This window comes from Saimiri boliviensis, chromosome 13 (genome assembly GCF_048565385.1).
Source record: "Saimiri boliviensis isolate mSaiBol1 chromosome 13, mSaiBol1.pri, whole genome shotgun sequence".
NCBI classification, from domain to species: Eukaryota; Metazoa; Chordata; class Mammalia; order Primates; family Cebidae; genus Saimiri; species Saimiri boliviensis.
In genome coordinates, this window is record NC_133461.1 from 23773199 (window position 1) to 23795082 (window position 21884).

Consider the following 21884-nt stretch of genomic DNA (forward strand, 5'->3'; position numbering starts at 1 on the left):
GTCCTGGGGGATCCATAATAGCAACGGCTAGAACTGTTTTAATGTGGCCCAGGAGACAACTCCTTAGACAAACTGGAAGTCTCAAAAAGCTTAGGTAAAAAAGAAAGAGGCCGGGCGCGGTGGCTCAAGCCTGTAATCCCAGCACTTTGGGAGGCCGAGGTGGGTGGATCACAAGGTCAAGAGATCGAGACCATCCTGGTCAACATGGTGAAACCCCGTCTCTACTAAAAATACAAAAAAAAATTAGCTGGGCATGGTGGTGCGTGCCTGTAATCCCAGCTACTCAGGAGGCTGAGGCAGGAGAATTGCCTGAACCCAGGAGGCGGAGGTTGCGGTGAGCTGGGATCGTGCCATTGCACTCCAGCCTGGGTAACAAGAGCGAAACTACGTCTCAAAAAAAAAAAAAAAAAAAAAAAAAAAAAGAAAGAAATCTTGCAACATTAAAAGAAAAGAAAATGGTAGGCTTTGCTGTGTGCAGTGGTGTTCTTAGAACACTGCTCTAGAGGCTGGGCATCGTGGCTCACACCTGTAATTCCAACACTTTGGGAGGCCAAGGTGGGTGGATCACTTGAGGCCAGGAGTTTGAGACCAGCCTGGCCAACATGGCGAAACCCCGTCTCTACTAAAAATACAAAAAAATTAGCTGAGTATGGTGGTGCACGTCTGTAATCCCAGCTAATTGGGAAGCTGAGGCACAATAATCTCTTGAATCGCAGAGGTTGCAGTGAGCTGAGATTATGCCACTGCATTCGAACCTTGGCAACAGAGTGAGACTCTGTCTCAAAAGCAAAACAAAACAAAACCCACTACTCTAGGCACATGCCAGTTTCTGCTCTTGCTTTCCCATTTACCTGGAACTCTCTTCTCCTAGATCCGAGAGAGCCACATGGCTTGCACCTTACTTTCTTCATCTTTTGCTCAAATACTGCTTCCTCAGATCAGCTTTCCTCACCACTCATATAGAACAGCATCTCCTTTTACCCTGGGTCCCCTGATCTGCTTTTCTTCACGTCACTCATCACAACCTTCTTTAGACCTCCTTTGTATTTACTTGTTGTTTAATGTCTGCCTCTCCCTCTGTACTGAAAATCCCATGAAATTAGGGTCTTTGGCTCAGCCCTGTAGCCACAGCTCCTAACACAGTGGCTTTCAATAAATATTTACTCTCTCAATATATGAATCAAGGGTTAAGTAAAGAAAGGAAATACCCTTGTTACAGTCTCTGGAATACCAACAGTGTCTGTAATCCTTTTCTAGGGGTACTCTAACAAAATAAAACACATGGCGTGGCTTGAATATGGAAATGGATCATCTCTGAGTTCTAAAGCCTAGAAGTTCAAGATCGATGTGTCTACATGGTTAGTTCCTCTTGGGCGCTGTGAGAGAGAGATGTTTCTTGCCTCTCCTCTGCTTGGTGGTTTGCTAGTAATCTTTGGTTTTCCTTGGCATGTACAAGCATCAGTAGATCTCTGCCTTCATTTTCACATGGGATTTGGTGTTCTCATCTCTGCCACATCTCTCCTGATAAGCACATTAGTCATATTGGAGTAGGGATCCACCCTACTGCAGTATAAGCTCATGTTTACTTATCTAATTACATCTGTAAAGCCCTATTTCCAAATAAGGCCCCATTCTGAGAAACTAGGGGTTAAGACTTTAACATAAAATTAGAGGGAGGACACAATTCAACCTGTAACAGGCGCTTGTGTATGTTTGTTTTATAATACTTCTGCTATTTTCATGTCATTAACTAGAGCACGAGGTATAGTTAGATTCTCTTGGGTGACCAGTGGTGTGGTGGGTTATCACTTGGATTACAATTCACAATAATGTGTGTGCATTGTTTTGTAGATTGTAAACTCTTCATTAGATGTTAGCATCATTGATAGAGGAAACTGACAAATTATTGGGGCATTAGCAATAAGGAATTTGTACCATGGATTTGCTAGTCTTAAAGTCCCCCAAAGCAATTTTTCCTTCATAGGCCAGTTCAGTCCGCAGGTTATTTAAAATATAACCTGTTTCTTTCCTGCGAGAAAGAAAACTACTCAGATTGCTTGTCAGCTTAATTGTGAATAATGGTTTCATATTTTATGTACTCATTTGACAAATATGTACAAATCATTTATTATATATTATATGTGCTGTTATAAGTGCTTGACAAATATTAACTAATGAACAACCCCACATTGACTATTGTTAATAATATTATTTTCATTTTTACCATTAAGGAAACTGAGACACAGAGAGGGACTTGGCAGAGGTCACACAGGTATGGAGTGGCTGAAGGAGGCCATGAGACTAGGCAGGCTGCCTCTAAACCGTTTCAGCTGTGGAACCTTCTTTCTTCACAGAAAATCTCATGCAAAAATTCAGTGTGAGTGACAGAACAAAGCAAAGCTGCTGTGGTTGAAGTTGAGGTGACAGAGCCCTGTCTATTCAGCAGTCCTCCGCCGCCTCCCTGGGAGCCCTGTTTGCAAGGCCCTTGTCTAGGAAATACCTCCTCTTGGCATGATGCCACTTGTAAGCTGTCTTCAGTCCATTCTAGCATAAAACAAACAAAAGTCTTTCCTTACTTTAATTAACTGATTGTGATTTATTTTGAAAATTTCATCTCCTTAATCTACTTCTGGCTGAAATAAAATGCTAACATGGATTTTCTCCAGGATAGTAATGCCATATGGCAATTTGGACTTTGTTGGCTTATGTTCCCCTTGGGTTTCTTCATACAAATCAGGGACTGTGGGTACAAAAGTTTCCTGAACCAAAAAGAGACATGGAATTTAACTTCATATGGATAGAGTTATAAAGCTTTGTAACCAGATAGATGAGAACTACCTGCCCTACTTGTCTTCTGTGGCTATTGATAATATAAAATAACAGGGCAACACTATGGACAGTGACTGCCCATTGAGTGCCTTCTGAGAGCAGGCATTTAAAAAAAAACCAACTCATTTTCATATCTCTAGGTGTTATCACCCCTATCTGACAGCTATGTAAGTGAAGACTAAAGTTTTATGTAACTTGTTTCAGATGGCCCAACAAGTGAGTGGAATAGGTGGATGATTTCAGAAATATCAGTGATCAAGAAGCAAAATTCCTTGATTTTAAGAACCAAAGATACATAAGAGAGTATATTTTAAGATAAAAGATGTAATCCTTGATGCAATTTTTAAATTGGCCATTCATTCCTATGATAAAATGCCTCTTATCATTTGTTAGTGTACACATTGCTTAATATACTAAAAGGGAAATGAAAGTAAATCAATAGAATAGGACTGTAGATCAAGGAGGGAAAAAGCTAACTCAGGCCAGACTGATTGCTTTGCTTGCCGCTGTTTTCCCCCTGGTCCTTCCCCGACTCCTTGCTAAGCCCTAACCCAGAGGTCAGCAAACATATCCTCTAAAGGGCCAGAGAGGAAATACAGTAGGCATTGCTTGCCACATGCTTTCTCTGTCATAACTACTGGACTCTGCTGTTTGTGGTGCCAAAGCAGCATGAACGATATGATACATGAATGGGCATGTGGTGCTAGGGTAAAACTTCATTTATGGGCACTACATTTGAACTTCACATAATTTTCATGTGTCTTGAAATATTGTCCTTTTATTTTTTCCAACCATTTTTATGAATACTAAATTTGAAATTCATATAATTTTCATGTGCCATGAAATGTCATTCTTTTTTTTTTCTTGTTCTGCATTATTTATTTCTTAAGTTACAAATACACGTTGAGTCCAGCAAGAATACAGTGGCACACAGCTGTGCCTATCGTTAGCTCACATTAAGAAAATGACTTCATACTGCCCTTTCCACTGCGATAACACCATCCTGGAAGAAAAACGTACCCTCTAGTCCAAGCTGTCTGTCTGTGAGAGAGTTTTAGAGGAAGCCTCCCCAAAAGATTCTTTGTTCTTTTCAAGTGACCCCTTGATGCAAGGAGTGTTTCCCAGCCCCAGAAATAGCAAGCACAGCCAGAGGCATGGGGATTTTAACAACACACCAGAGACAGACATCTTGGTGTTTCATGTGACACCAAACTGACCCTCTCTTTTGGATGATGAGGACCAGCCACAGTTGGCACTAAGAATCCCCCCAACTCAGGGCAGTGTAGATATTTTGTCTCTGGTTTTATAGCTTAATGACAAGCCACACCCTTAGGTTCCCAGCACTAAGTGTTCAAATCCTAGCTAAAATCCTCTCTCCATGCTCAGTAAGTCCAGGGGGCACACTTTATGACAGTCTAGGCATCCAAGGGAAAGCGACAGGCAACACACTAGCATCTGCAATGACATGAGGTAGTTGAGAAACAGGGCACCAATGGGCACTCTGCAGCCCCACCCACCATCGGTTCCCATCCTGATGTTCTGCTGCATCTCAAGAACTGTAAGAAGAGTGTCACAAAACAGGCAGACAGCACGGAGGAGCCAGTACACATGATGGGACAAGCAAGTGACAAGTTTCCCAAATACCTTTTCCCATAATAAAATAATCTTATTCTTCTTTTGATTTTTTTATTGAACCATTCAAAAACGTAAGAACCATTCTTAGCTCCGGGGCTGTACAAACAGGAGGGAAATCTTGAGCTCCCAGTCTGGGGTTTGCTGACTCCTACCCTGGCCTGACCATCCTCCCTCTGGTTTTCAAGCACACTGCGTATTGTCCCTGTGGGTGTCTCCTCTTACTTCAAGCATTTAAATATTGTTTTGTACCAAGATCTTAATCCCGGAAAAGACTTCAGAGGACCCAGTAAGAGACGTACTTCTACTCACATTTTGCAAAAGCCCACTTGCAGAGCTCTGCTGCCAAATCAACTTCAGTCAAAACAAATATTTAATAGAAGCCATAGCTGCTAAGAGGATTTATAATGAAATGGAAAATTCTTGACATACTCTGTCAATTTCATTGAAGATTAAAGGATAAATACAGGACTTTGTAGTATTCCCAGAAGCTATCTTGTTTCCAAGTGATACCCTCAAATATGCAAATTCTTTGTGTTTTTTGCAGCCTAGGTCATTGTTAGATTTTAAATATTTTGTTATTATTTCTCTACAGGGAAGCCACTCTTAATACGATGGAAACATCTCTGAACTTCTAAAAGACCAATGTTTGAGTTTTAGCTCTATGAATTTTACTTAATCTTCGGTAAGTTCATGTCACCATGGGAGTGTAGTTTTGGCTTCTTATCAGTAACATGGTATTAATAATCCTATCCCACAGGGCTTTTTATTACTTATTAGTTATTTACTATTTATTATAGAAATTTCAAACAAACACAAAATACATAAAGGAATATAATGAACCCTACAGACTCATCACCCAGTTTCAATAGTTATTTATATTTTGATAAACTTCCTTAATCTTTATCCCCTTCTCCTTTTTATCTCACTCTGAGTTTTAAAGCAGTTCCAAATGTAATGCCATTTCACCTGCAAATATGTCAGTAGGTGTCACTAATAGATACAATCCTTTTAAGGAATGTCATAATTATCACAGCTAACAAAATTACAACAGTTCTTTTACATCATATATTATCCAGTTAGTCTCAAAAATGTCTTTACATAGTTGTTTTTTTTTAATCAAAATCTAAACAAGATTCATATATTGCATTTGGTCCTATATCTTTTAAGATCCATAATTTATGTTAAGATTGATTAATGGGGTCTCTCAAGTTAAGTTTCCTTGTTAAATATTCACTAATGTTTTTAGCTTTAGGTGATGATGTTTAGGTTTTTTACTTCATAAGGTGTTGTAAAATACAGGTTTTTCAATTTTATCAATCCTTTTGAATTTATTAGCTGGAATTCCATAAAAAAACTTTCCCTCATCAACTACTTGGCTACTATGAAATATAGTTCATATATTAAATGTTTCTTTTTTTGCCAATTTTATTTTTTTATTTTTTTTAATTTTACTTTAGGTTCTGGGGGTAGTATACTTTTAGTCCATGTGCATTGAGCTGTTCCTTATGTTCTTCTGAAGGTGGAGAGTGAGTACTGTGTTGTTGTGGGTTTTTTCTTCAGCCATCATCAGTTCAGGGATTTAACATTTTTGATAAGTTTCAATCCATAACATTCTTTTTTAGGATGGGTTTTGTGTCTTATTCAAATAGTATTTGATTACTTTGTTTGCTTGCTGGCATGACCATATCTCTCAGGCTCACTTTATATATTTCTTACCCGAGACTTTTTAGTAGGATATGATATTCAAAGACCACAGTCTGGCCACTAGGGATGCTAATTGCTACTATTTCTAAGTTTCTCAGTGAATAGAGGTATAAAAATATATATTATACATTCTACCTCTACATAATATGTGTATATATATATATATATATATAAAAGAAAAATAAATCATTGTTTTCTATCTCCTGGGTTCAAGTGATCCTCATGCCTCAGCCTCCTAAGTAGCTGGGATTACAGATGTGCACCACCATGCCCAGCTAATTTTTGTATTTTTAGTAGAGACGAGATTTCACCATGTCAGTCAGGCTGGTCTCAAACTCCTGACCTCAAGTGATGGGTCCGCCTTGGCCTCCCAAAGTGCTGGGATTACAGATGTGAGCCACCATCCTTGACTTTCAGCTTTACCTAACATTTGTGTTCTGTATTTCATTTTTTCTTTTATGCTAAATAGCTTGATTCTTCATGATGTTAACACAGTTACCTGATGGCTTTATTTTATAGTGTGAACCTGCATACACACACACACACACACACACACACACACACACACACACACAGAGTTCACAGTTCAAAAGAGCAAATACCAGTATTTCCACTAACAATATTATGAGTGAATATAGTTTAAGATTGTTTTGCTATTCTTTTTGTTTTAGAATATAGCACACTAGGGATAAATAGTCCCTAGTAGATCATTTTTAATCACATGAAAAAGTTCTTGTGGTTACAGAACTTGATATATGGATGTATTTATTTATTTCATTTCATCTTTATTTTGGATGATTACTTTTTCTGTCAATTTTACTTTATAGTTAGATAAAATATATACATGGTTTAGTATGAAAATATTAAGACACAGCTTTCTTCCTTCCATTCATATTTCCTGCCCTTTTTATAGAAAATATATTACATATTCTTTTCTACTCTATGCTTTTTCATGAAATAATAATACATCCTAGTGATGACTCCATAGCCATTGATAGTTTATTTAATCTATCTTCTTTTTGTTGGCATGGGATTTTTCCAGTCTTTTACTGTTAGTTCTCCTAATAGTAAATAGCCTTTACAGACTATGTATGAAGGTACACACACACAAGACATAATTCAGTTATAATTATATTATATTAATTCCACATTTATTACATTCTTTCAATGTGTTATAATATAAACCTCATTCCTACTCCTGAGATTTTACAGTCTGAGATGATACTGAATAAAAAGAAAAATTTCAGATTTTACCTTCTTAGATTATTTAAATGTTAATTTTTTAAATTAATGATTCCTTCAGATGATATTGCTTCATATTAAATTAATTCCTGGATTTATGTATGTATACAGATACCAATGAATTATAGCTTTTCTGCTGTATTTGACTATAGTGATAAAACAACTTATTTCAGTTTATGAACCACATAATCATGCAATCAAAACAGTCTGTTTTGCTTAGCTGATTTATGTTTTTCTAAAACCAGAATTCACAATGACAACAGTGACCGTGACCACAGAAATTCCTCCAAGGGATAAAATGGAAGATAATTCTGCCTTGTATGAGTCTACATCTGCTCACATTATTGAAGAAACCGAGTATGTGAAAAAGGTATGTGAGTAGCAGAAATCGTTAGTATGATATGATTTTTTAAAGATGAATCCCATATGGGCTGGAGGACTTTATTTCCCTCTCCATATATGTAACGGAACACATGTAAAGGAACAATTCTAATTTGGCAAAGGACAATCTTCCTAGCTGAAATTTAAACCCATGTTTAGTCATTTCTCTTGAGGATGCGAAACTGTTCCTACACTTGGAGTAAAATGATTTTCCTCACTCAGTAAAACTGAATGATGGGCCAGGAGGGTTCAGAACACCTAACAGCACTTAATTTGTCCCACACTATTCACCACTGGATTTCCTACTGTTTTATAATGTTTTCCAGTGGTTTCATGAGTGTCGATCATGTTCCCAAGTAGATGTTTGTATTTCCTGCTGAGTTGGTGCCTTTCCTTACCTTGTTCCTTTTCACAGTTCATGGTAACTATTGCCAGTGGCTGTGGGTTGGCATGTCACTTCATTAAACATGTGAAGTCTTATGAGAATCCAAGATGATCATGGCTGACAGAAGTATATATTCTTAACTGTTTCTTAGAAAGGCATTTATTAGGCACTTAAAATGTGCTAGAGTAGGCTGGGCACAGTGGCTCACACCTGTAATCCCAGCACTTTGGGTAACTGAGACGGGCAGATCATCTGAGGTCAGGAGTTCGAGACCAGCCTGGCCAACATGGTGAAACCCAGTCTCTTCTAAAAATACAAAAAAATAGCCATACATGCTGGTGGCCAGCTGTAATCCCAGCTACTCAGGAGGCTGAGGTAGGAGAATCACTTGAATCCGGGAAGTGGAGGTTGCAGTGAGCTGAGATCAAGTCATTGCATTCCAGCCTGACTAACAGAGAAAGACTCCTCAAAAAAAAAAAAAATGTGCCAGAGTATAAACCTGGCTCCTACTCTTATAGTCTTATAGTCTAAAAGGATGCTGAATAAAAAGAGAAATTTCACATTTTACCGTTTTGGATTATTTAATTTTTTAACTAAATAATGGACAAATTCTGGCATAGTTCATAATGTGTTCAGATCAATTAATTCCATCATTTTCGAGTCTCTTGCAATTCCATGGGTCATCAAGACATGGGGCTTATATTTCATGTATAAATGTATATGATATGATCTCTCAGTAATTATTCTGTAGTAATTACTTAATAGTAATTATTTTGTAGTAATTACTAGGTAGTAATTATTTTGTAGTGATTAGTAGATAGTAATTATTTTGTAGTGACTACTAAGCAGTAATTGTTTCATAGTAATTACTAAACAGTAAATTAGTACTAAATTACTAAAAAGACAAGACCAGAACTAAATAGTATTAGGTACTAATTACTAAGTAATAATTGTTTTAGAGATAATATTCACTTAAGTGATCATGTTTTAGACTTGTCTGAGAAAGAGTTCTAAAGACCAAATGCTTACTTTAAGCAATCTAAACAATATTAGTCTAAATGCAAGTTAGGTTGATAGTGGCAGTTATTTAAATCTGAGATCAATATATGTGTTATGTGTATTACTTTCTAGATAATCAGGTACCCTGTAAGTGGTATTGAGAAAAAAGCCTTCGGCATTAAATACCTTTGAAACAAATAAAATGTTTTTTTTTTTTTCTTTTTTCCTTCTGTAGATTCGAACTACTCTGGAAAAGATCAGAACCCAAATGTTTAAAGATGAAGTAAGACATAATAGTACAAAGCATAGTCTAGACACAAAGGTAATAATTTCCTTCTGAAGATTAGTATAAAGCCAGTTGGACTTCTTAAAGTAACTTTTTGGGCAATTACTAAGTTCTTTGATGCTTCAAAGGATGAGTGTTGAAGTATTTCATGCATATCTAAAGATGTTAATGATCATATGTGTGAAATGTTTAACTACGAATGTTATGAGTAAGATCAAATTGGAATGGCTAAGCCTTACTTGAATATATTAAACAAAGCTTACTTATCTAAAGTAAATTAGATGTCAGCCCAGCCAAGATCGATGACAGCGACATTTTCCAATGACAGGTGGAGCTTTTAGGCTCACCTGGGCCACACGAATAGACACACACACTTGAAGCTTTTAGGCCCGAGTTGAGTAAAGTCTTTGCCAGATAGTTGATAAGCTTGAATGTGCTCCCTTCCACAACATCAGCTTTATATATGTAAGGTCGAGCAGCCTGCACTTAGCATTGTCTGGATTACACCAGGCTAAACCTCATATGTGCCAAGTGTACTTCACCAGTGTTGTCCACTGCAAGGCAAATGAGGAAAGGGTTTCATAAGCTAAGATGAGGCTGGTGGATTAGGAGGAAAAGAAGGAGATTTTAGGGTTCTAGGGTACAGCCCAGGTGCTGCATTTCTAACAAGCTTCTGCTGATGCTGAGCTTCTGGGACTGTAGACTAACACTTGAGGGTAGCAAGGCCCTAGATTATTATGGTGAAATCTCTGCAGGGCCAGAGGGCTGATGATTTGAAGTGTGGTTGATCTGCTGACCTTTCATGGTTTGGAGCTACTCCTGTCAAGGTTACTTCAGCAGGAGTCACTGAAGGCAAATGAGGACAGGGTTTCAGAAGCCGGGCGGGACCCCTCTGTCAAATGCTGTCCATGGGCCAAGAAAATTGAGGACCGAATGCCAACCAGTGGATGTAACAATGTGGAGCATATTGTTGGCTTGATAGGAGTAGCTTCATGGGAATGGTGACGACAGTGTGTTACCATGTGTCTGTCTCAGCCGTCTCAAACCACGGAAGGTCAGCAGATCAACCACACATCAAAGCTTCAGCCCTCTGGCCCTGCAGGGATTTTACCAGAGTGACCTAGGGCCTTGCTGCTCTCAAGGATGCTCTGCAGTCCCAGCAGCTCAGCATCACCAGAAACTTGTTAGAAATGCAGCATATAAGCTCTACCCCAGGACCACTGATTCAGAATCTGGTTTTTTGTTTGTTTGTTTGTTTGTTTGTTTTGTTTTGTTTTGTTTTGTTTTGTTTTTTGAGACAGAGTCTTGCTCTGTCACCCAGGCTAGAGTGCAGTGGCATGATCTTGGTTCATTGCAACCTCAGCCTCCTGGGTTCAAATGATTCTCCTGCCTCAGCCTCCGGAGTAGCTGATACTACAGATGCATATCACCACTCCTGGCTAATTTTTGTATTTTTAGTAGAGATGGGATTTCACCATGTTGGCCAGGCTGCTCTTGGACTCCTGGCCTTGTGATCCACCCACCTCAGCCTCCCAAAGTGCTGGGATGACAGGCGTGAGCCACCCCACCATGACTGGCCAGAATCTGCCTTTTTAACCAGATCTATCACCCAGTAATTCACAGGCACATTGAAGTTTGAAAAGCACTGATCAATGATCTTTGTTAGCCGTCTACCACTGCTGATAATCTACCTTCTTCTACAAGAGATTTTCTCTCAAATATTCTTTAACAAATTAAAAAAGAAAATAATTCCTATTCTGTATATGGAGAGCAGGAATATGCACTAGGACCTGAACTATAAAAAACAGAACTGTGGCAGAGTGATGGTGCGGAGGATGCTATCCACATGCACTATGTTCTTTTTGTTTTTTATTTCTACAAATGTAGTTATACTGTAGTGAAAAGAACATATATTTTGTTATTAAACAAACTGGGATTCTAATTCTGGTCTGTCAGTTGCTTTAGGTATAATCTTAGGTGTGTTAGTTAAATTCTCATCTTCAAATTTCTCACCTGTGGAAAGGGCGTAGTGCCTTCCAGTGTTTTGAGTATTTGGACAAAAGACTGTACGTAAAATATCTAAAAGATGAGCTGGCACATAACAGGTGTTTAACAAATAGAAGTTGTTATTATAATTGTAGGGTATGTGTAATCGTTTAACAGTTTCTCAGTTTTGAAATAAATTGAAAGAATGAGCACATGGTAACTATTTAAGAGGCTGTGCCATGAGCTCTCTTGCTCATTTGCTGCATAAACTTGGACCCTGGTCCTCAGTTTCTACATCTGTAAAATGGACAGGTTAAGTTAGATGGTTTCTAATTTCTTTTCCACTTCAGTGTGTGCACAATTCCAGATGAGATTTATGCTCCAGGTATATTTTCAGTAAGCTAGAGCTTACATCAAGTTATAATAGAAGGTGCCATTCAGTTCTGATATCTCTGATTGGAAATTTAATACGAGGTAATTGCAATGAAACATGACCAAACATTGACTATTATGTATTGTAACTATTAGGTCTGACTGTATTAGTCTATAATACAATGTAACCAAAATGAAATTATGTCCACAACTTAGATTTTTTAAAACTGTCTGGTCTTGTGGATATTATTTATCTCCTCAAAAGCACTTATCAGTGTATCTGAAACTATAGAAAATATAAAAGTTAAAATGTCATTTTACCTCTTTCAATATAAGAATCTGTTCAAATTTGAGCTAATATAGAAGTCAGATGTTTCATCTAGAATTTCCCATTGATATTTGAGATTCAAAAGATGGTTATTTATGCTGACCTGAAGCCTCTTTGATATATGTAACACTAAATGATCATTATTGCTGTCAAAGTTTGTAGAGGAAAAAACAGTCAGGTCTATAATTTTCATGTTTGTCCATTTCAGTGCTGTGGAAACCTTCAACAGAGCTCTCATTCTGAAATGGATCCTTCTTGTTGCAGTTTGGATTTGCTTATGAAAAAGATCAAAGGAAAAGACCTACAGCTCTTAGAAATGAACAAAGAGAATGAAGTATTGAAAATCAAGGTATGACTGCTAGAAGTTACAAATTTTGTGTTTTGAGCCTTTGGGCTAATAGAGTGGGTTGTTAGTGTTCATGGTTCTGTAAAAGCAGAGAGATGGCCATAGATATCCATAGGTTCACCTGTATGCTCCCTTCCATAGAGAAAAATTTTTATATTTCACAAATCATTTCTCACTGTTTTATTGTTGAGGCTTCTTTTGTTATTGAAAATATCTTACAAAAGTTCAAGTTATACAATTTCAGTCAAGCAAGACGAATAAGTTCTAGAGATCTACTGCATAAGATTATGCTTATAGTTAACAATACTGTACTGTACTTAGTAGATCTTATGTTAAGTGTTCTTTTCACAATTCACAATACATTTTTAAAAGTGTGTTCATATTTAATAAATATTAACTATAGCCTTCATAGTAAAATGTCACAATATTCTTTAAATTTGTCTATTGCTGAATGCTTTTGATTGTCCCCTTTAAAGGCTTCTTGTATATGCAGTCCTGCAATGAATATCTTGGTAGGGAAATCTTTATAGTCATCCTTGATTTTTTCCTTAGATTAAATCCTGGAAATATTCATGACATTTTAGCATTATTGCCCTCAATACTTTAAACTTGTCCCACTTCTATTTCAGGAAGATACACTTTTCAATACTGTTATGGACATTAATGATAAAAGGCTTGCAAATAAGTGTATAAGCTGACAGAGCACCATAGAGTTATTTGAACGGTGAGGAGTCTATTTGCAGGGCATTGCTGTGGCATGAGCTCTGCTTTGGTTTGACCATGGCAAATCTGCCTGTTCAATTGAAGAGGGAAATTAATAATTTACAATTGCTATACAATAAGGCAAAATTTACTGTGTTGTGTTTAAGATGAAACTTCCTCCCTCCCCTGCTCTGCTTAAAATTAACTAACTCCCTGTAAACCATTCAACCTTATCTATCCTCCCCACATTCTTAGCAAAGTTCCCAGGCATCCAGAAGTTCCTATTTTTCTTGCTGACCACCTGCAAGGTCACAGGGCAAATAAAACCTAAAGAATGTAAAACGTGTTTCTTAAAATGTCATTTTTCAAATGTAAAGCACGTCACAAGACATGTCACAGGATTATTAACTGCTCTTTGTTCTTAGATCTGTAAAATCACTTCCTGCTTCATCATCTTATATCACAAAGGTTCTTAAAAGGCCCTCAGTTTTTTTGTACCTTTCTCTGGCGTAGGAAGCAATTCCACTGAGCCTGTAATCACATTAAATAAAATCCTCTGGCTTCCCCATCGGTCTTTCCAAGTCCCTAATTTCCCACTTCACAACAGCCCCTCTAAATAAGGAGTTTCTCATTGTCCATTTTCCTCTTACCAGGTAACAGTGTCTTCTCTCCTATCCATTTTCTATGAGGCTGTACATACATAGTTACAGCCTCGGTGTTCTTAATTGCCCACCAAACTGTTCTGCCTTTAATGCTTTTTGTTGTAAATGTCAGAACATGCATAGTGACCTTTTTTCTAGCTGGAAGCCTCCAGAGAAGCTGGAGCAGCAGCTCTGCGAGACGTGGCCCGGAGATTATTTGAAAACTACCAAACAAAATCTGAAGAAGTGAGAAAAAAGCATGAGGACAGTAAACACTTACTCCAGGTACCGAACACGCAGCTTGTCTATTGGAGAACTAGCCCCCACCCCGAGCTGTTCAAGTTCATTTTTCTGGAAGAATTAGAAATGAAACAAGCAATGGCCGAGTGACTTGGCAGAAGACTTAGAGAAGGAGTGGTGGGCTAGTCTTTTTTGCCGATTTCCCTCACACTATGTAGCCCAACACCCCAGATGTTGCTGAGCTGCTGTGTCTCAGTTCTTACCCAGAGCCCCAAAGAACACAGGTGGGAGGGAGGCAGCACTACCCTGCCTGGAAATCTGGGCTGGCCCTGTGGAGCCTGGCTGGTAATTTGTTTCAGGCTCTGTTGTTGACTCGCTAGATGACCCAGACTGAGCCATTCTTTCTGGACTTGGATGTCTCTATCTCTAGAGTGAAAGACACATAGTTTCAAGCTTGTTTTGGTCTTAGGATACATACTTCAGATTAAAAAAAAAAATATGTATGCATATATAGTTAAAAATATATAAGGTTATCTAGTTTTATATTTTAATATGTAAATGTATATAAATGTTAAAAATAAAAAACATGTACATACCCTCATGCATATTCTTTTCTGTTCATTTGCTTTTAAATCTGAAGTATATATACTAGGACCAATAAAATCTGACTGAAAAATATATTCTAGAACTGGAGGAGTCAAAAATGTGTGTGCGCCTGTGTGTGTGTGTGTGTATGTGTGTGTGTGTGTTTGCCAACATTAATAATATAAAACAGCTAATCGGACAGTTCATTCATAACAGTTTGGGGCACCCAGGTGTCCATCAGCTCAGGCTATAGGAAGGTCTCCAGGGAGTACAGTAGGAAATTCACTGCCTAAGTGACACCCTTTCATGCTTCAGGCTGTGACAGTGATAGTTGCAAACTCACTTGCATGCAGGGTGCAGATGAAGAACATAGGTGGGAAGTGGATGAGGGGCGCTATGTGATGGTGGCACTTGTGGGGACGGGACGCATGCATCCCTGTAACGTGGGCTCAGCCGCAGCCTAGAGTGACCTGACAGGAAGGCCCACTTGGTATTTACAAGGGAAGCCAGACACTTACTTTTCCCTGTGAAATGTCAAGCTTTGTTAAATATACATGCAGAAGAGTAAGAAGTGAGTTGACACAGTCCCACTGTGGCCTGTTGCCTGCTAGACGGAGACTTCTATGATCGTCAGTCCTACCCGTCCTCTATGCCTATGAAGTAGCACCATGATACAGTGATGAGACTTGTTCTGCTTTCATGACACTTACTGATTAAAAATAAAACATGTTTTCATTGAACATGTAAGATTTTTTTTGTTCTGGGTGACATTAGGGGAAATACCCAATGTAGATGACTGGTTGATGGGTACAGCAAACCACCATAGCATATGTATAAATGTGTCACCTGCACCTTCTGTACATGTACCCCAGAACTTAAAGTATAATAAAAAAAAATTTGCTTTTCTTAAATTAGTATCTTTCTTTCTTATGCCAGTTTAGGAAGTATGCTTTATGGTAACATATGTAAATATTCTAGGAAGAATACTTATACACTATTAATTCTCGATTTAATGTTGTTGTATCAGGGTTATTTTGAAGGAAACGTTGATATCAAAAGAGTAATTCTAAATAAGTATTAATTCAGAATTTTTTGGCTAATTAGAAAATTATAGGAAGAGGTAATATGTGTATAGGTTTAATAAAAACTGAGTTTTCACAACACAACTGTTTCTCTGACCATAGGTTAACAAGGTTGAAAAAGAACAGAAATTGAAACAACATGTTGAAAATCTCAATCAAGTTGCTGAAAAACTTGAAGAAAAACACAGTCAAATTACGGAATTGGAGAGCCTTGTACAGAGAATGGAAAAGGTACGCCCCTGGAGAATTAGGGGATTTTCTTACCGACATGGTTAAGATGAAAAAGAAATAAAATAACACAAAAATAAATAGGACATTAAATTAAATAAGATAATATTAAGTGAAAGTGTTCTTTACAATTCTTGGCCTTAGGAAGTATTTAATATTTTTTTCCCTTAAACATTTCATATGATCTATACTGTAGTGATTGATTTACCTTTCTGCAAATACTGTAGTCATATCATCATTGTCACATTCTCTTTCTAGGAAATACATGACATAGAAAGGGGACTCAGGTGAGGCTGTGGTGCAAATAATGGAAAAGATCACAAAGTCCATCTCCTAGGAGCAATAATAGGGCAGGTCCTTGTAATCACAGCATTTTAATGTGCAGTATTCATTTTTGGCCACCCAAGTCCACTTTGTGTTTGTAAAAACCTATGGCTGTACTAGGAGAAGTTTGGTTAACATTAAGATAATCCGTTCTATGGAAATTGGAACTTTAAGAAGGCATATTTAGAGAAGAGTAATAATAGATCAAAAATTATAAAATGTTTCATACAATGTTCATTTAAGTAGCTAGCGCTCCAAATATATATAAAAGGTAAATGCATAAATTTGTGTATGCATGCCTTAGAATTTAGAATTTGGACAAATCAAGGAATATTTTTTTAAATAGCAAAACAAAGAGAAAACTGGCATCTCTAAAATGGAATTGGGGTTAGAGAAGAATGTAGGTTTTGGCTTCTAGTAAATATTGCCAATACTTTTTTTTAATATTTATTGTATTTGCCTCTGTTCTTTTTAGATTTGTTTTATTATTCTGCCCGGGTTTATGCCATTTTATAAATGTCATTTCAAAAACATCACATTTCAATATTCAGGTTTCTTACCAAAGGAACTTTGATTTGTTTAAAAATATTTCCCAAGAATTTAAAGTGTTACAACATTATGATTTGGTTGAATTTATAGTCTTTGTGATGTCCTATGAGGAAATCACAAAAATTAAATATGCTCTTTTCTCAAGTGGTTCTAAGATAATAATATTCAGCTGCATGTTTATGTGGTGGGTCACAGAGTTTTATACTTTATCAGAATCAGTGGGCTAGAATGTCCTTAAGCAATTAGTTTATCCAGGCATGACAGTTTATAATTATGCTGTTTTGGAAAAACTGTAATATCTGGTTGAGTACTTGGTAGTGTCAAAATACTTGATCCTATAAAAAATAGCTTAACAAAACTAAGATAGCACAAAGAACGTTTGCATCAAGGAAAGAAAGACAATTCTGGGAAACAAATATAATTGCTTCACCAAACAACTTGATTAACCAGCTTAACATTTAAGTATTGACTAGAGTATAGTCTAGTATAGACTAGTATAACTAGTATAGCCACTGTTACTGCTTCCCAATTAACAAAAAAACAGTGGAAGATAATTTCTATTTCCTAGTGACCCCAGGAAATGTGTACTAGATGAAAGTTCATCTCAGAGTTCTGGGGTATATTTACTTCACTGTTCATTAAACAAATATTTGAAAACCACCATCCACAGCATAGAACTATGGGCCGGATATACATTTGTGAATGAACCAGACAGTCTTTTTGTGGAGATGACAATGTAGTATATCTGTATTGTGTGAGGTTCAAAGAACTTCCCAGATCTCCCTTTCTTAATTCTATGAGTCTTTTAGGGAGGGTGAAATGCCAGTCGAAGGCAGAGGAGCGCACTCCAGAGTAAGTTTCAGTGGCTCAGATCCTGCAGGACTTTCTTGGGAAGTGATGGCCTCACCCCTCCCTGATAATAACTCACAACAGTGGGCTGTCTCCAGGAGATCTTGGACAGAGGAAGTAGACAGGATACCCATGGCTTGGCAAGGTCATGCAGCAACCTTCCACAGTAATTCAGTGACTTCCTAGAATACAGCCTACTGGAATCTCTGGCGGGTGGAGATAAGTGGGAATAATGTGGAGGGGAAATGTGCAGGAGTCTTATCCTTAAAAAAAAAAATGGTTTAGGCCAGGCATGGTGGCTCACGCCTATAATTCCAGCATTTTGGGAGGCTGAGACAGGAGGATCACTTGAGGCCAGTAGTTCAAGACCAACCTGGCTAACATGGTGAAAGCCTGTCTCTCCTAAAAAATGCAAAAATTAACTGGTCATGGTGGCATGTGCCTGTAGTCCCAGGCGCTCTGGAGGCAGAGGCATGAGAATCACTTGAACCTGGGAGGTTGCAGCCAGCCGAGATCACCCCACTGCACTCCAGCCTGAGTGATAGAGCAGGACTCTGTCTCAAAAAAATAAAACAAAAATAAAACCAAATTGGTTTAAGAATATTTTATATTTGTGAAACAAGCAAATAAATAAAACTGTAATAAGCAAAGCTTGTCAACATCTTGGTTTAAGGAGAGACGGAGAAGACAGGCTGTGAGGAAGGGTGTCTCAGGCGGGGAGTGGGAATCAGAATAAGGGAGGGTGTACTGGCCGTTTTGTATTAATAGGAAAAAGACAAGTTCAAAAAGAAAGTAAAAATTAAAAATGAACATCCTCACAAAGATTGATAAACATTGCCCTGGTGGTGCGTACCCCCTGGAGAAGAATTTTCTTGCTACCCACTTGAACAATCCACCGCTCCAGTAAATAGCCATTAGTGGTATGAGGTCTGGTAATGAACACATTACTTAAAACCTTCACCATCTGTCCCACTTTAATCAGGAATTCAGTGAGAATGAATTCCATAAACACAGTGATAAGCTAGCAAAAATGCCCAATAAGAGCATTTTAATATAGCATATGCTCCGTTTGCTAGCAGTGCAATTCTGTTACATCATATTTGATTCCTGAAGTCATTGATTTAGCTGTATTGCAATTTTAGAGCTGAAAGGCACTCTTGAGACCACCTAGTTCCTCATCATAATTTTATAAATGAGGACAGCATGAACCAGAAACGATTCCACAATCTTCCACTTCCTAGATCATACCACTTTCCATTATGCCCCTGTCTTCTCTAATGCTGGACAAAACTGATAGACTTAGTTCCCAAATCATTCAGATGTTACCATTTGGCAATGATTTAAATTGGTGCCCACTCGGATCAGTCTGGGGAGGGAATCCTGGAGCTGTCTCGAGGTATGGCTCTGGGAATAGTGGGTTGCCCACTGCGTGGTGCTGCAAACTCCCTTTCCCTTTCCTGAAGACATTGCCTGAGAAATGCTATCTGGTATGGTGTGATTTTCTGTGTTGTCAAAGAGGAGGCAAAAAGAACCCAGACTAGATGCCAGAGCCTGGCCAAGGTAGAGCATTTATGTGTCCGGCTGTCTGGTTTCCCTGACTCCTGTTTATGAAAATCCATTAATCAAGAGTAAGTCTATTTAATGTTGTTAGGAACCATTTTCCCTCACCCCACAAATTCAAAATACATTATCTGTGGTGTGTTTCTTTGATAATCCAAGCGTCATCATATGCTTGCAAGATGTATCTGTGATCCCTCAGAAATAATTTGAACACAGCTAGGGTAACTCCAGGACAATTTCTATGTGGCAAGAATACTATAAGAAAAATTTGAAAAAGTGAGCATAATTAAAAAAAAATAACAGAACACATAAGATATGAAGTAACTGGTACCTTCAAATTATTATATACTGAGGTCCAAATATGTGCCAGGAAGCCTGTATGCCTCTTACATATATTATCTCCATCCTCCCAACATTTCAATATGGGTAATATTATCCCCATTTTAGGAATGCTCAGAAGATAAAAGTATGAATCAAATAAATATACAATGAATGCCTGTCAAATGTTGCAACTAACTCATTGATTATTGAAGGAAATTGTAAGATGAGAAAGCTGGTTTAAATAAAATATTTTGAGGAACTAGCCATTTATAACCATTTTGGAGAAAAAGCGAAAATAGAATAGGATTACTAGATTACATTTAAAAAACAGTTAATATTCTTTAAGGCAATTAACCCATAATCTTTGGGATTATCTGATTATCTCTTCCACCAGACAGAAATCTACAAATTTACATTCAGCTTCACAAAATCAGGGCTCTAATAAAATAATAAATAATAGAAACAAACACAGGGAAATTCTCTGAGATAATTAAATCTTGGGTCAGATGATTAAACAATTATCCAATATGACATTAAAACTGCGTGCTGTATATTGTTTTTATTTCCAAGTTTGGGTTATTTTTTCTTAACAGTGGTAAGGCCCAGAGAGTTTAAAACCTTGGCCAAAATGTAGAAACCAAGTAAGTCCCTGCTATACAGCACTGCCTCGCTGTGTACTACTCATTCAGATGTTGCAGCAGGAAGTAATTTTAAACAGCACTGTAGATAGTTTCAGCACATCTCTTCTAGTCAATTCCATCCATGTTGCCAATACCAATTCCTCCCTCTTTTCACTCCCCCTTGATTCTTTCCAACTTGGCAACCTCAATCATCAGGCCAAAGCCCCAAATTCCTGTTTTCAGCCAATTGCCATCAAATATAAAATGAACACAGTCATCTCAGCTTCATTTTTATGGTCTTGTTTGTTTTCCTTTAGGATGGAAAGAGTTTCGCTTAATAACCAAATTAAGGCATTTTTAAAAGATAGTCTTTCTCAGTATCATAAAATTGCAACCTCAGTTTCTCCTGTATCCTAATTGGAAAGCAGTTGTATCCTTTGTGGCCTCGATCCTTCATCAAACATACGTTTATTTACTACTCTCCGACAGATGCCATAGTAGTGGGTAGGGTATCTACTGTCCTTAGATACCACCAACTCAGTCTAATGTCGGGAAGCGGTATAAGGGTGGGAGAGCCAGTGCCTAGTGAGGGATGAGCAAGCTGTTTATGTGGGGTAGGATGGGGAGAGGCGAATGGGAGAGGCTGAGCTGAACAGGCTGTGGGCCATGCCCTGGAGGAGGAGCAAAAGTCCTCCAGGCAGGTGAGAGACTGAAGACAACTATTCTCGGCCTGCAGTTGAACTGCGCGTAAAACACACGGAGTACTTGGCCAGATGGGGAATAACGGCACATGTGAAATCAGCTCTTTAGCTCAAACCATGGTTCTACTATGAACAGAGGAATGCCTTACCAAACATACACATCCTGTTTAGCAAAATTTGTATCTTATTTTCTCCTAGGAGAAGAGAACACTACTAGAAAAAAAACTGTCTTTGGAAAACAAGCTACTGCAACTCAAATCCAGTGCTACACATGGAAAAAGGTTTGCGAAGCTACCTGTTAAGTAAAAGCAGTTCCTGATTTCTCTCCTGTCCACTGGTATGCCAGCCAGGGAACAGAAGTCCTTCCGTCCCCCAAAGAAACAGGATGACTACAGTGCAGGAAGAAGGTTGAATTCCTAGGATTAACAGATATGTAGTTATGTGCTTCCCCTTCCTCAGACTCAGAGGAATCACAGGGTAGTTGGGAGTGGGGCAGGGCAGAGTTCACTGGGGGTGCAGGGAAACCTGTGGGCAGCTTAGTCCTCCTGAAGAGTGAATGAGTGAGTAAGCCTGGCACCTCCTGGTTTACTTTTTGCGCTAAGTAAGTCTTTATTCTCTAAGTAGGTCTTTATGCTTGAGAGGTCTTTATTCTCCAATGCTTCTGTCTTTGTTAGTGAGTCTCTTCTACAGCTGCATTACAGTGGCCAGTCCACAAGTAGAATTCTAAGATAATTTCCTGATACTCCTGAATTTGGTAGGGTGAAGGAAATGCTATGGACAATATCCTTAGTTCTTTAAACTTACTTATAAATACTCATAATTTAAAAGCAGCCACAGTCCTTAGTATGCTGGGGGTAGGTTTGTGGATATCACCGTAATTGCTGTGCTACTCTGCTGCTATTGGAAGTCTCTGTATTATCATATAATAAATCATAAGACATTTTCTGAGATTTTTGTTTTTTTAAAATTCTAAGCCCAACACAGTCATT

At 38.0% G+C, this 21884-nt stretch overlaps 1 protein-coding gene across 6 annotated transcripts in view; it reads left to right on the top strand.

The window, feature by feature from the left end:
• The window catches only part of CCDC68 (coiled-coil domain containing 68), a 61813-nt gene that overhangs the window by 9964 nt on the left and 29965 nt on the right, over nucleotides 1–21884 (top strand). For 3 of the 6 annotated variants that reach the window (XM_039463777.2, XM_074383406.1, XM_074383405.1), the window contains exons 2-8: nucleotides 5057–5146; nucleotides 7656–7780; nucleotides 9411–9497; nucleotides 12356–12496; nucleotides 13996–14121; nucleotides 15846–15974; nucleotides 21094–21176. In XM_039463777.2, the coding sequence (XP_039319711.1) occupies nucleotides 7664–7780; nucleotides 9411–9497; nucleotides 12356–12496; nucleotides 13996–14121; nucleotides 15846–15974; nucleotides 21094–21176 (683 nt within the window). In that variant the 5' untranslated portion in view covers nucleotides 5057–5146; nucleotides 7656–7663. Of the gene's footprint in view, nucleotides 1–180; nucleotides 5147–5921; nucleotides 5991–7655; nucleotides 7781–9410; nucleotides 9498–12355; nucleotides 12497–13995; nucleotides 14122–15845; nucleotides 15975–21093; nucleotides 21177–21884 lie in introns of those variants that run through there. The other 3 variants (XM_074383404.1, XM_074383403.1, XM_074383402.1) reach the window with 3 other exon arrangements.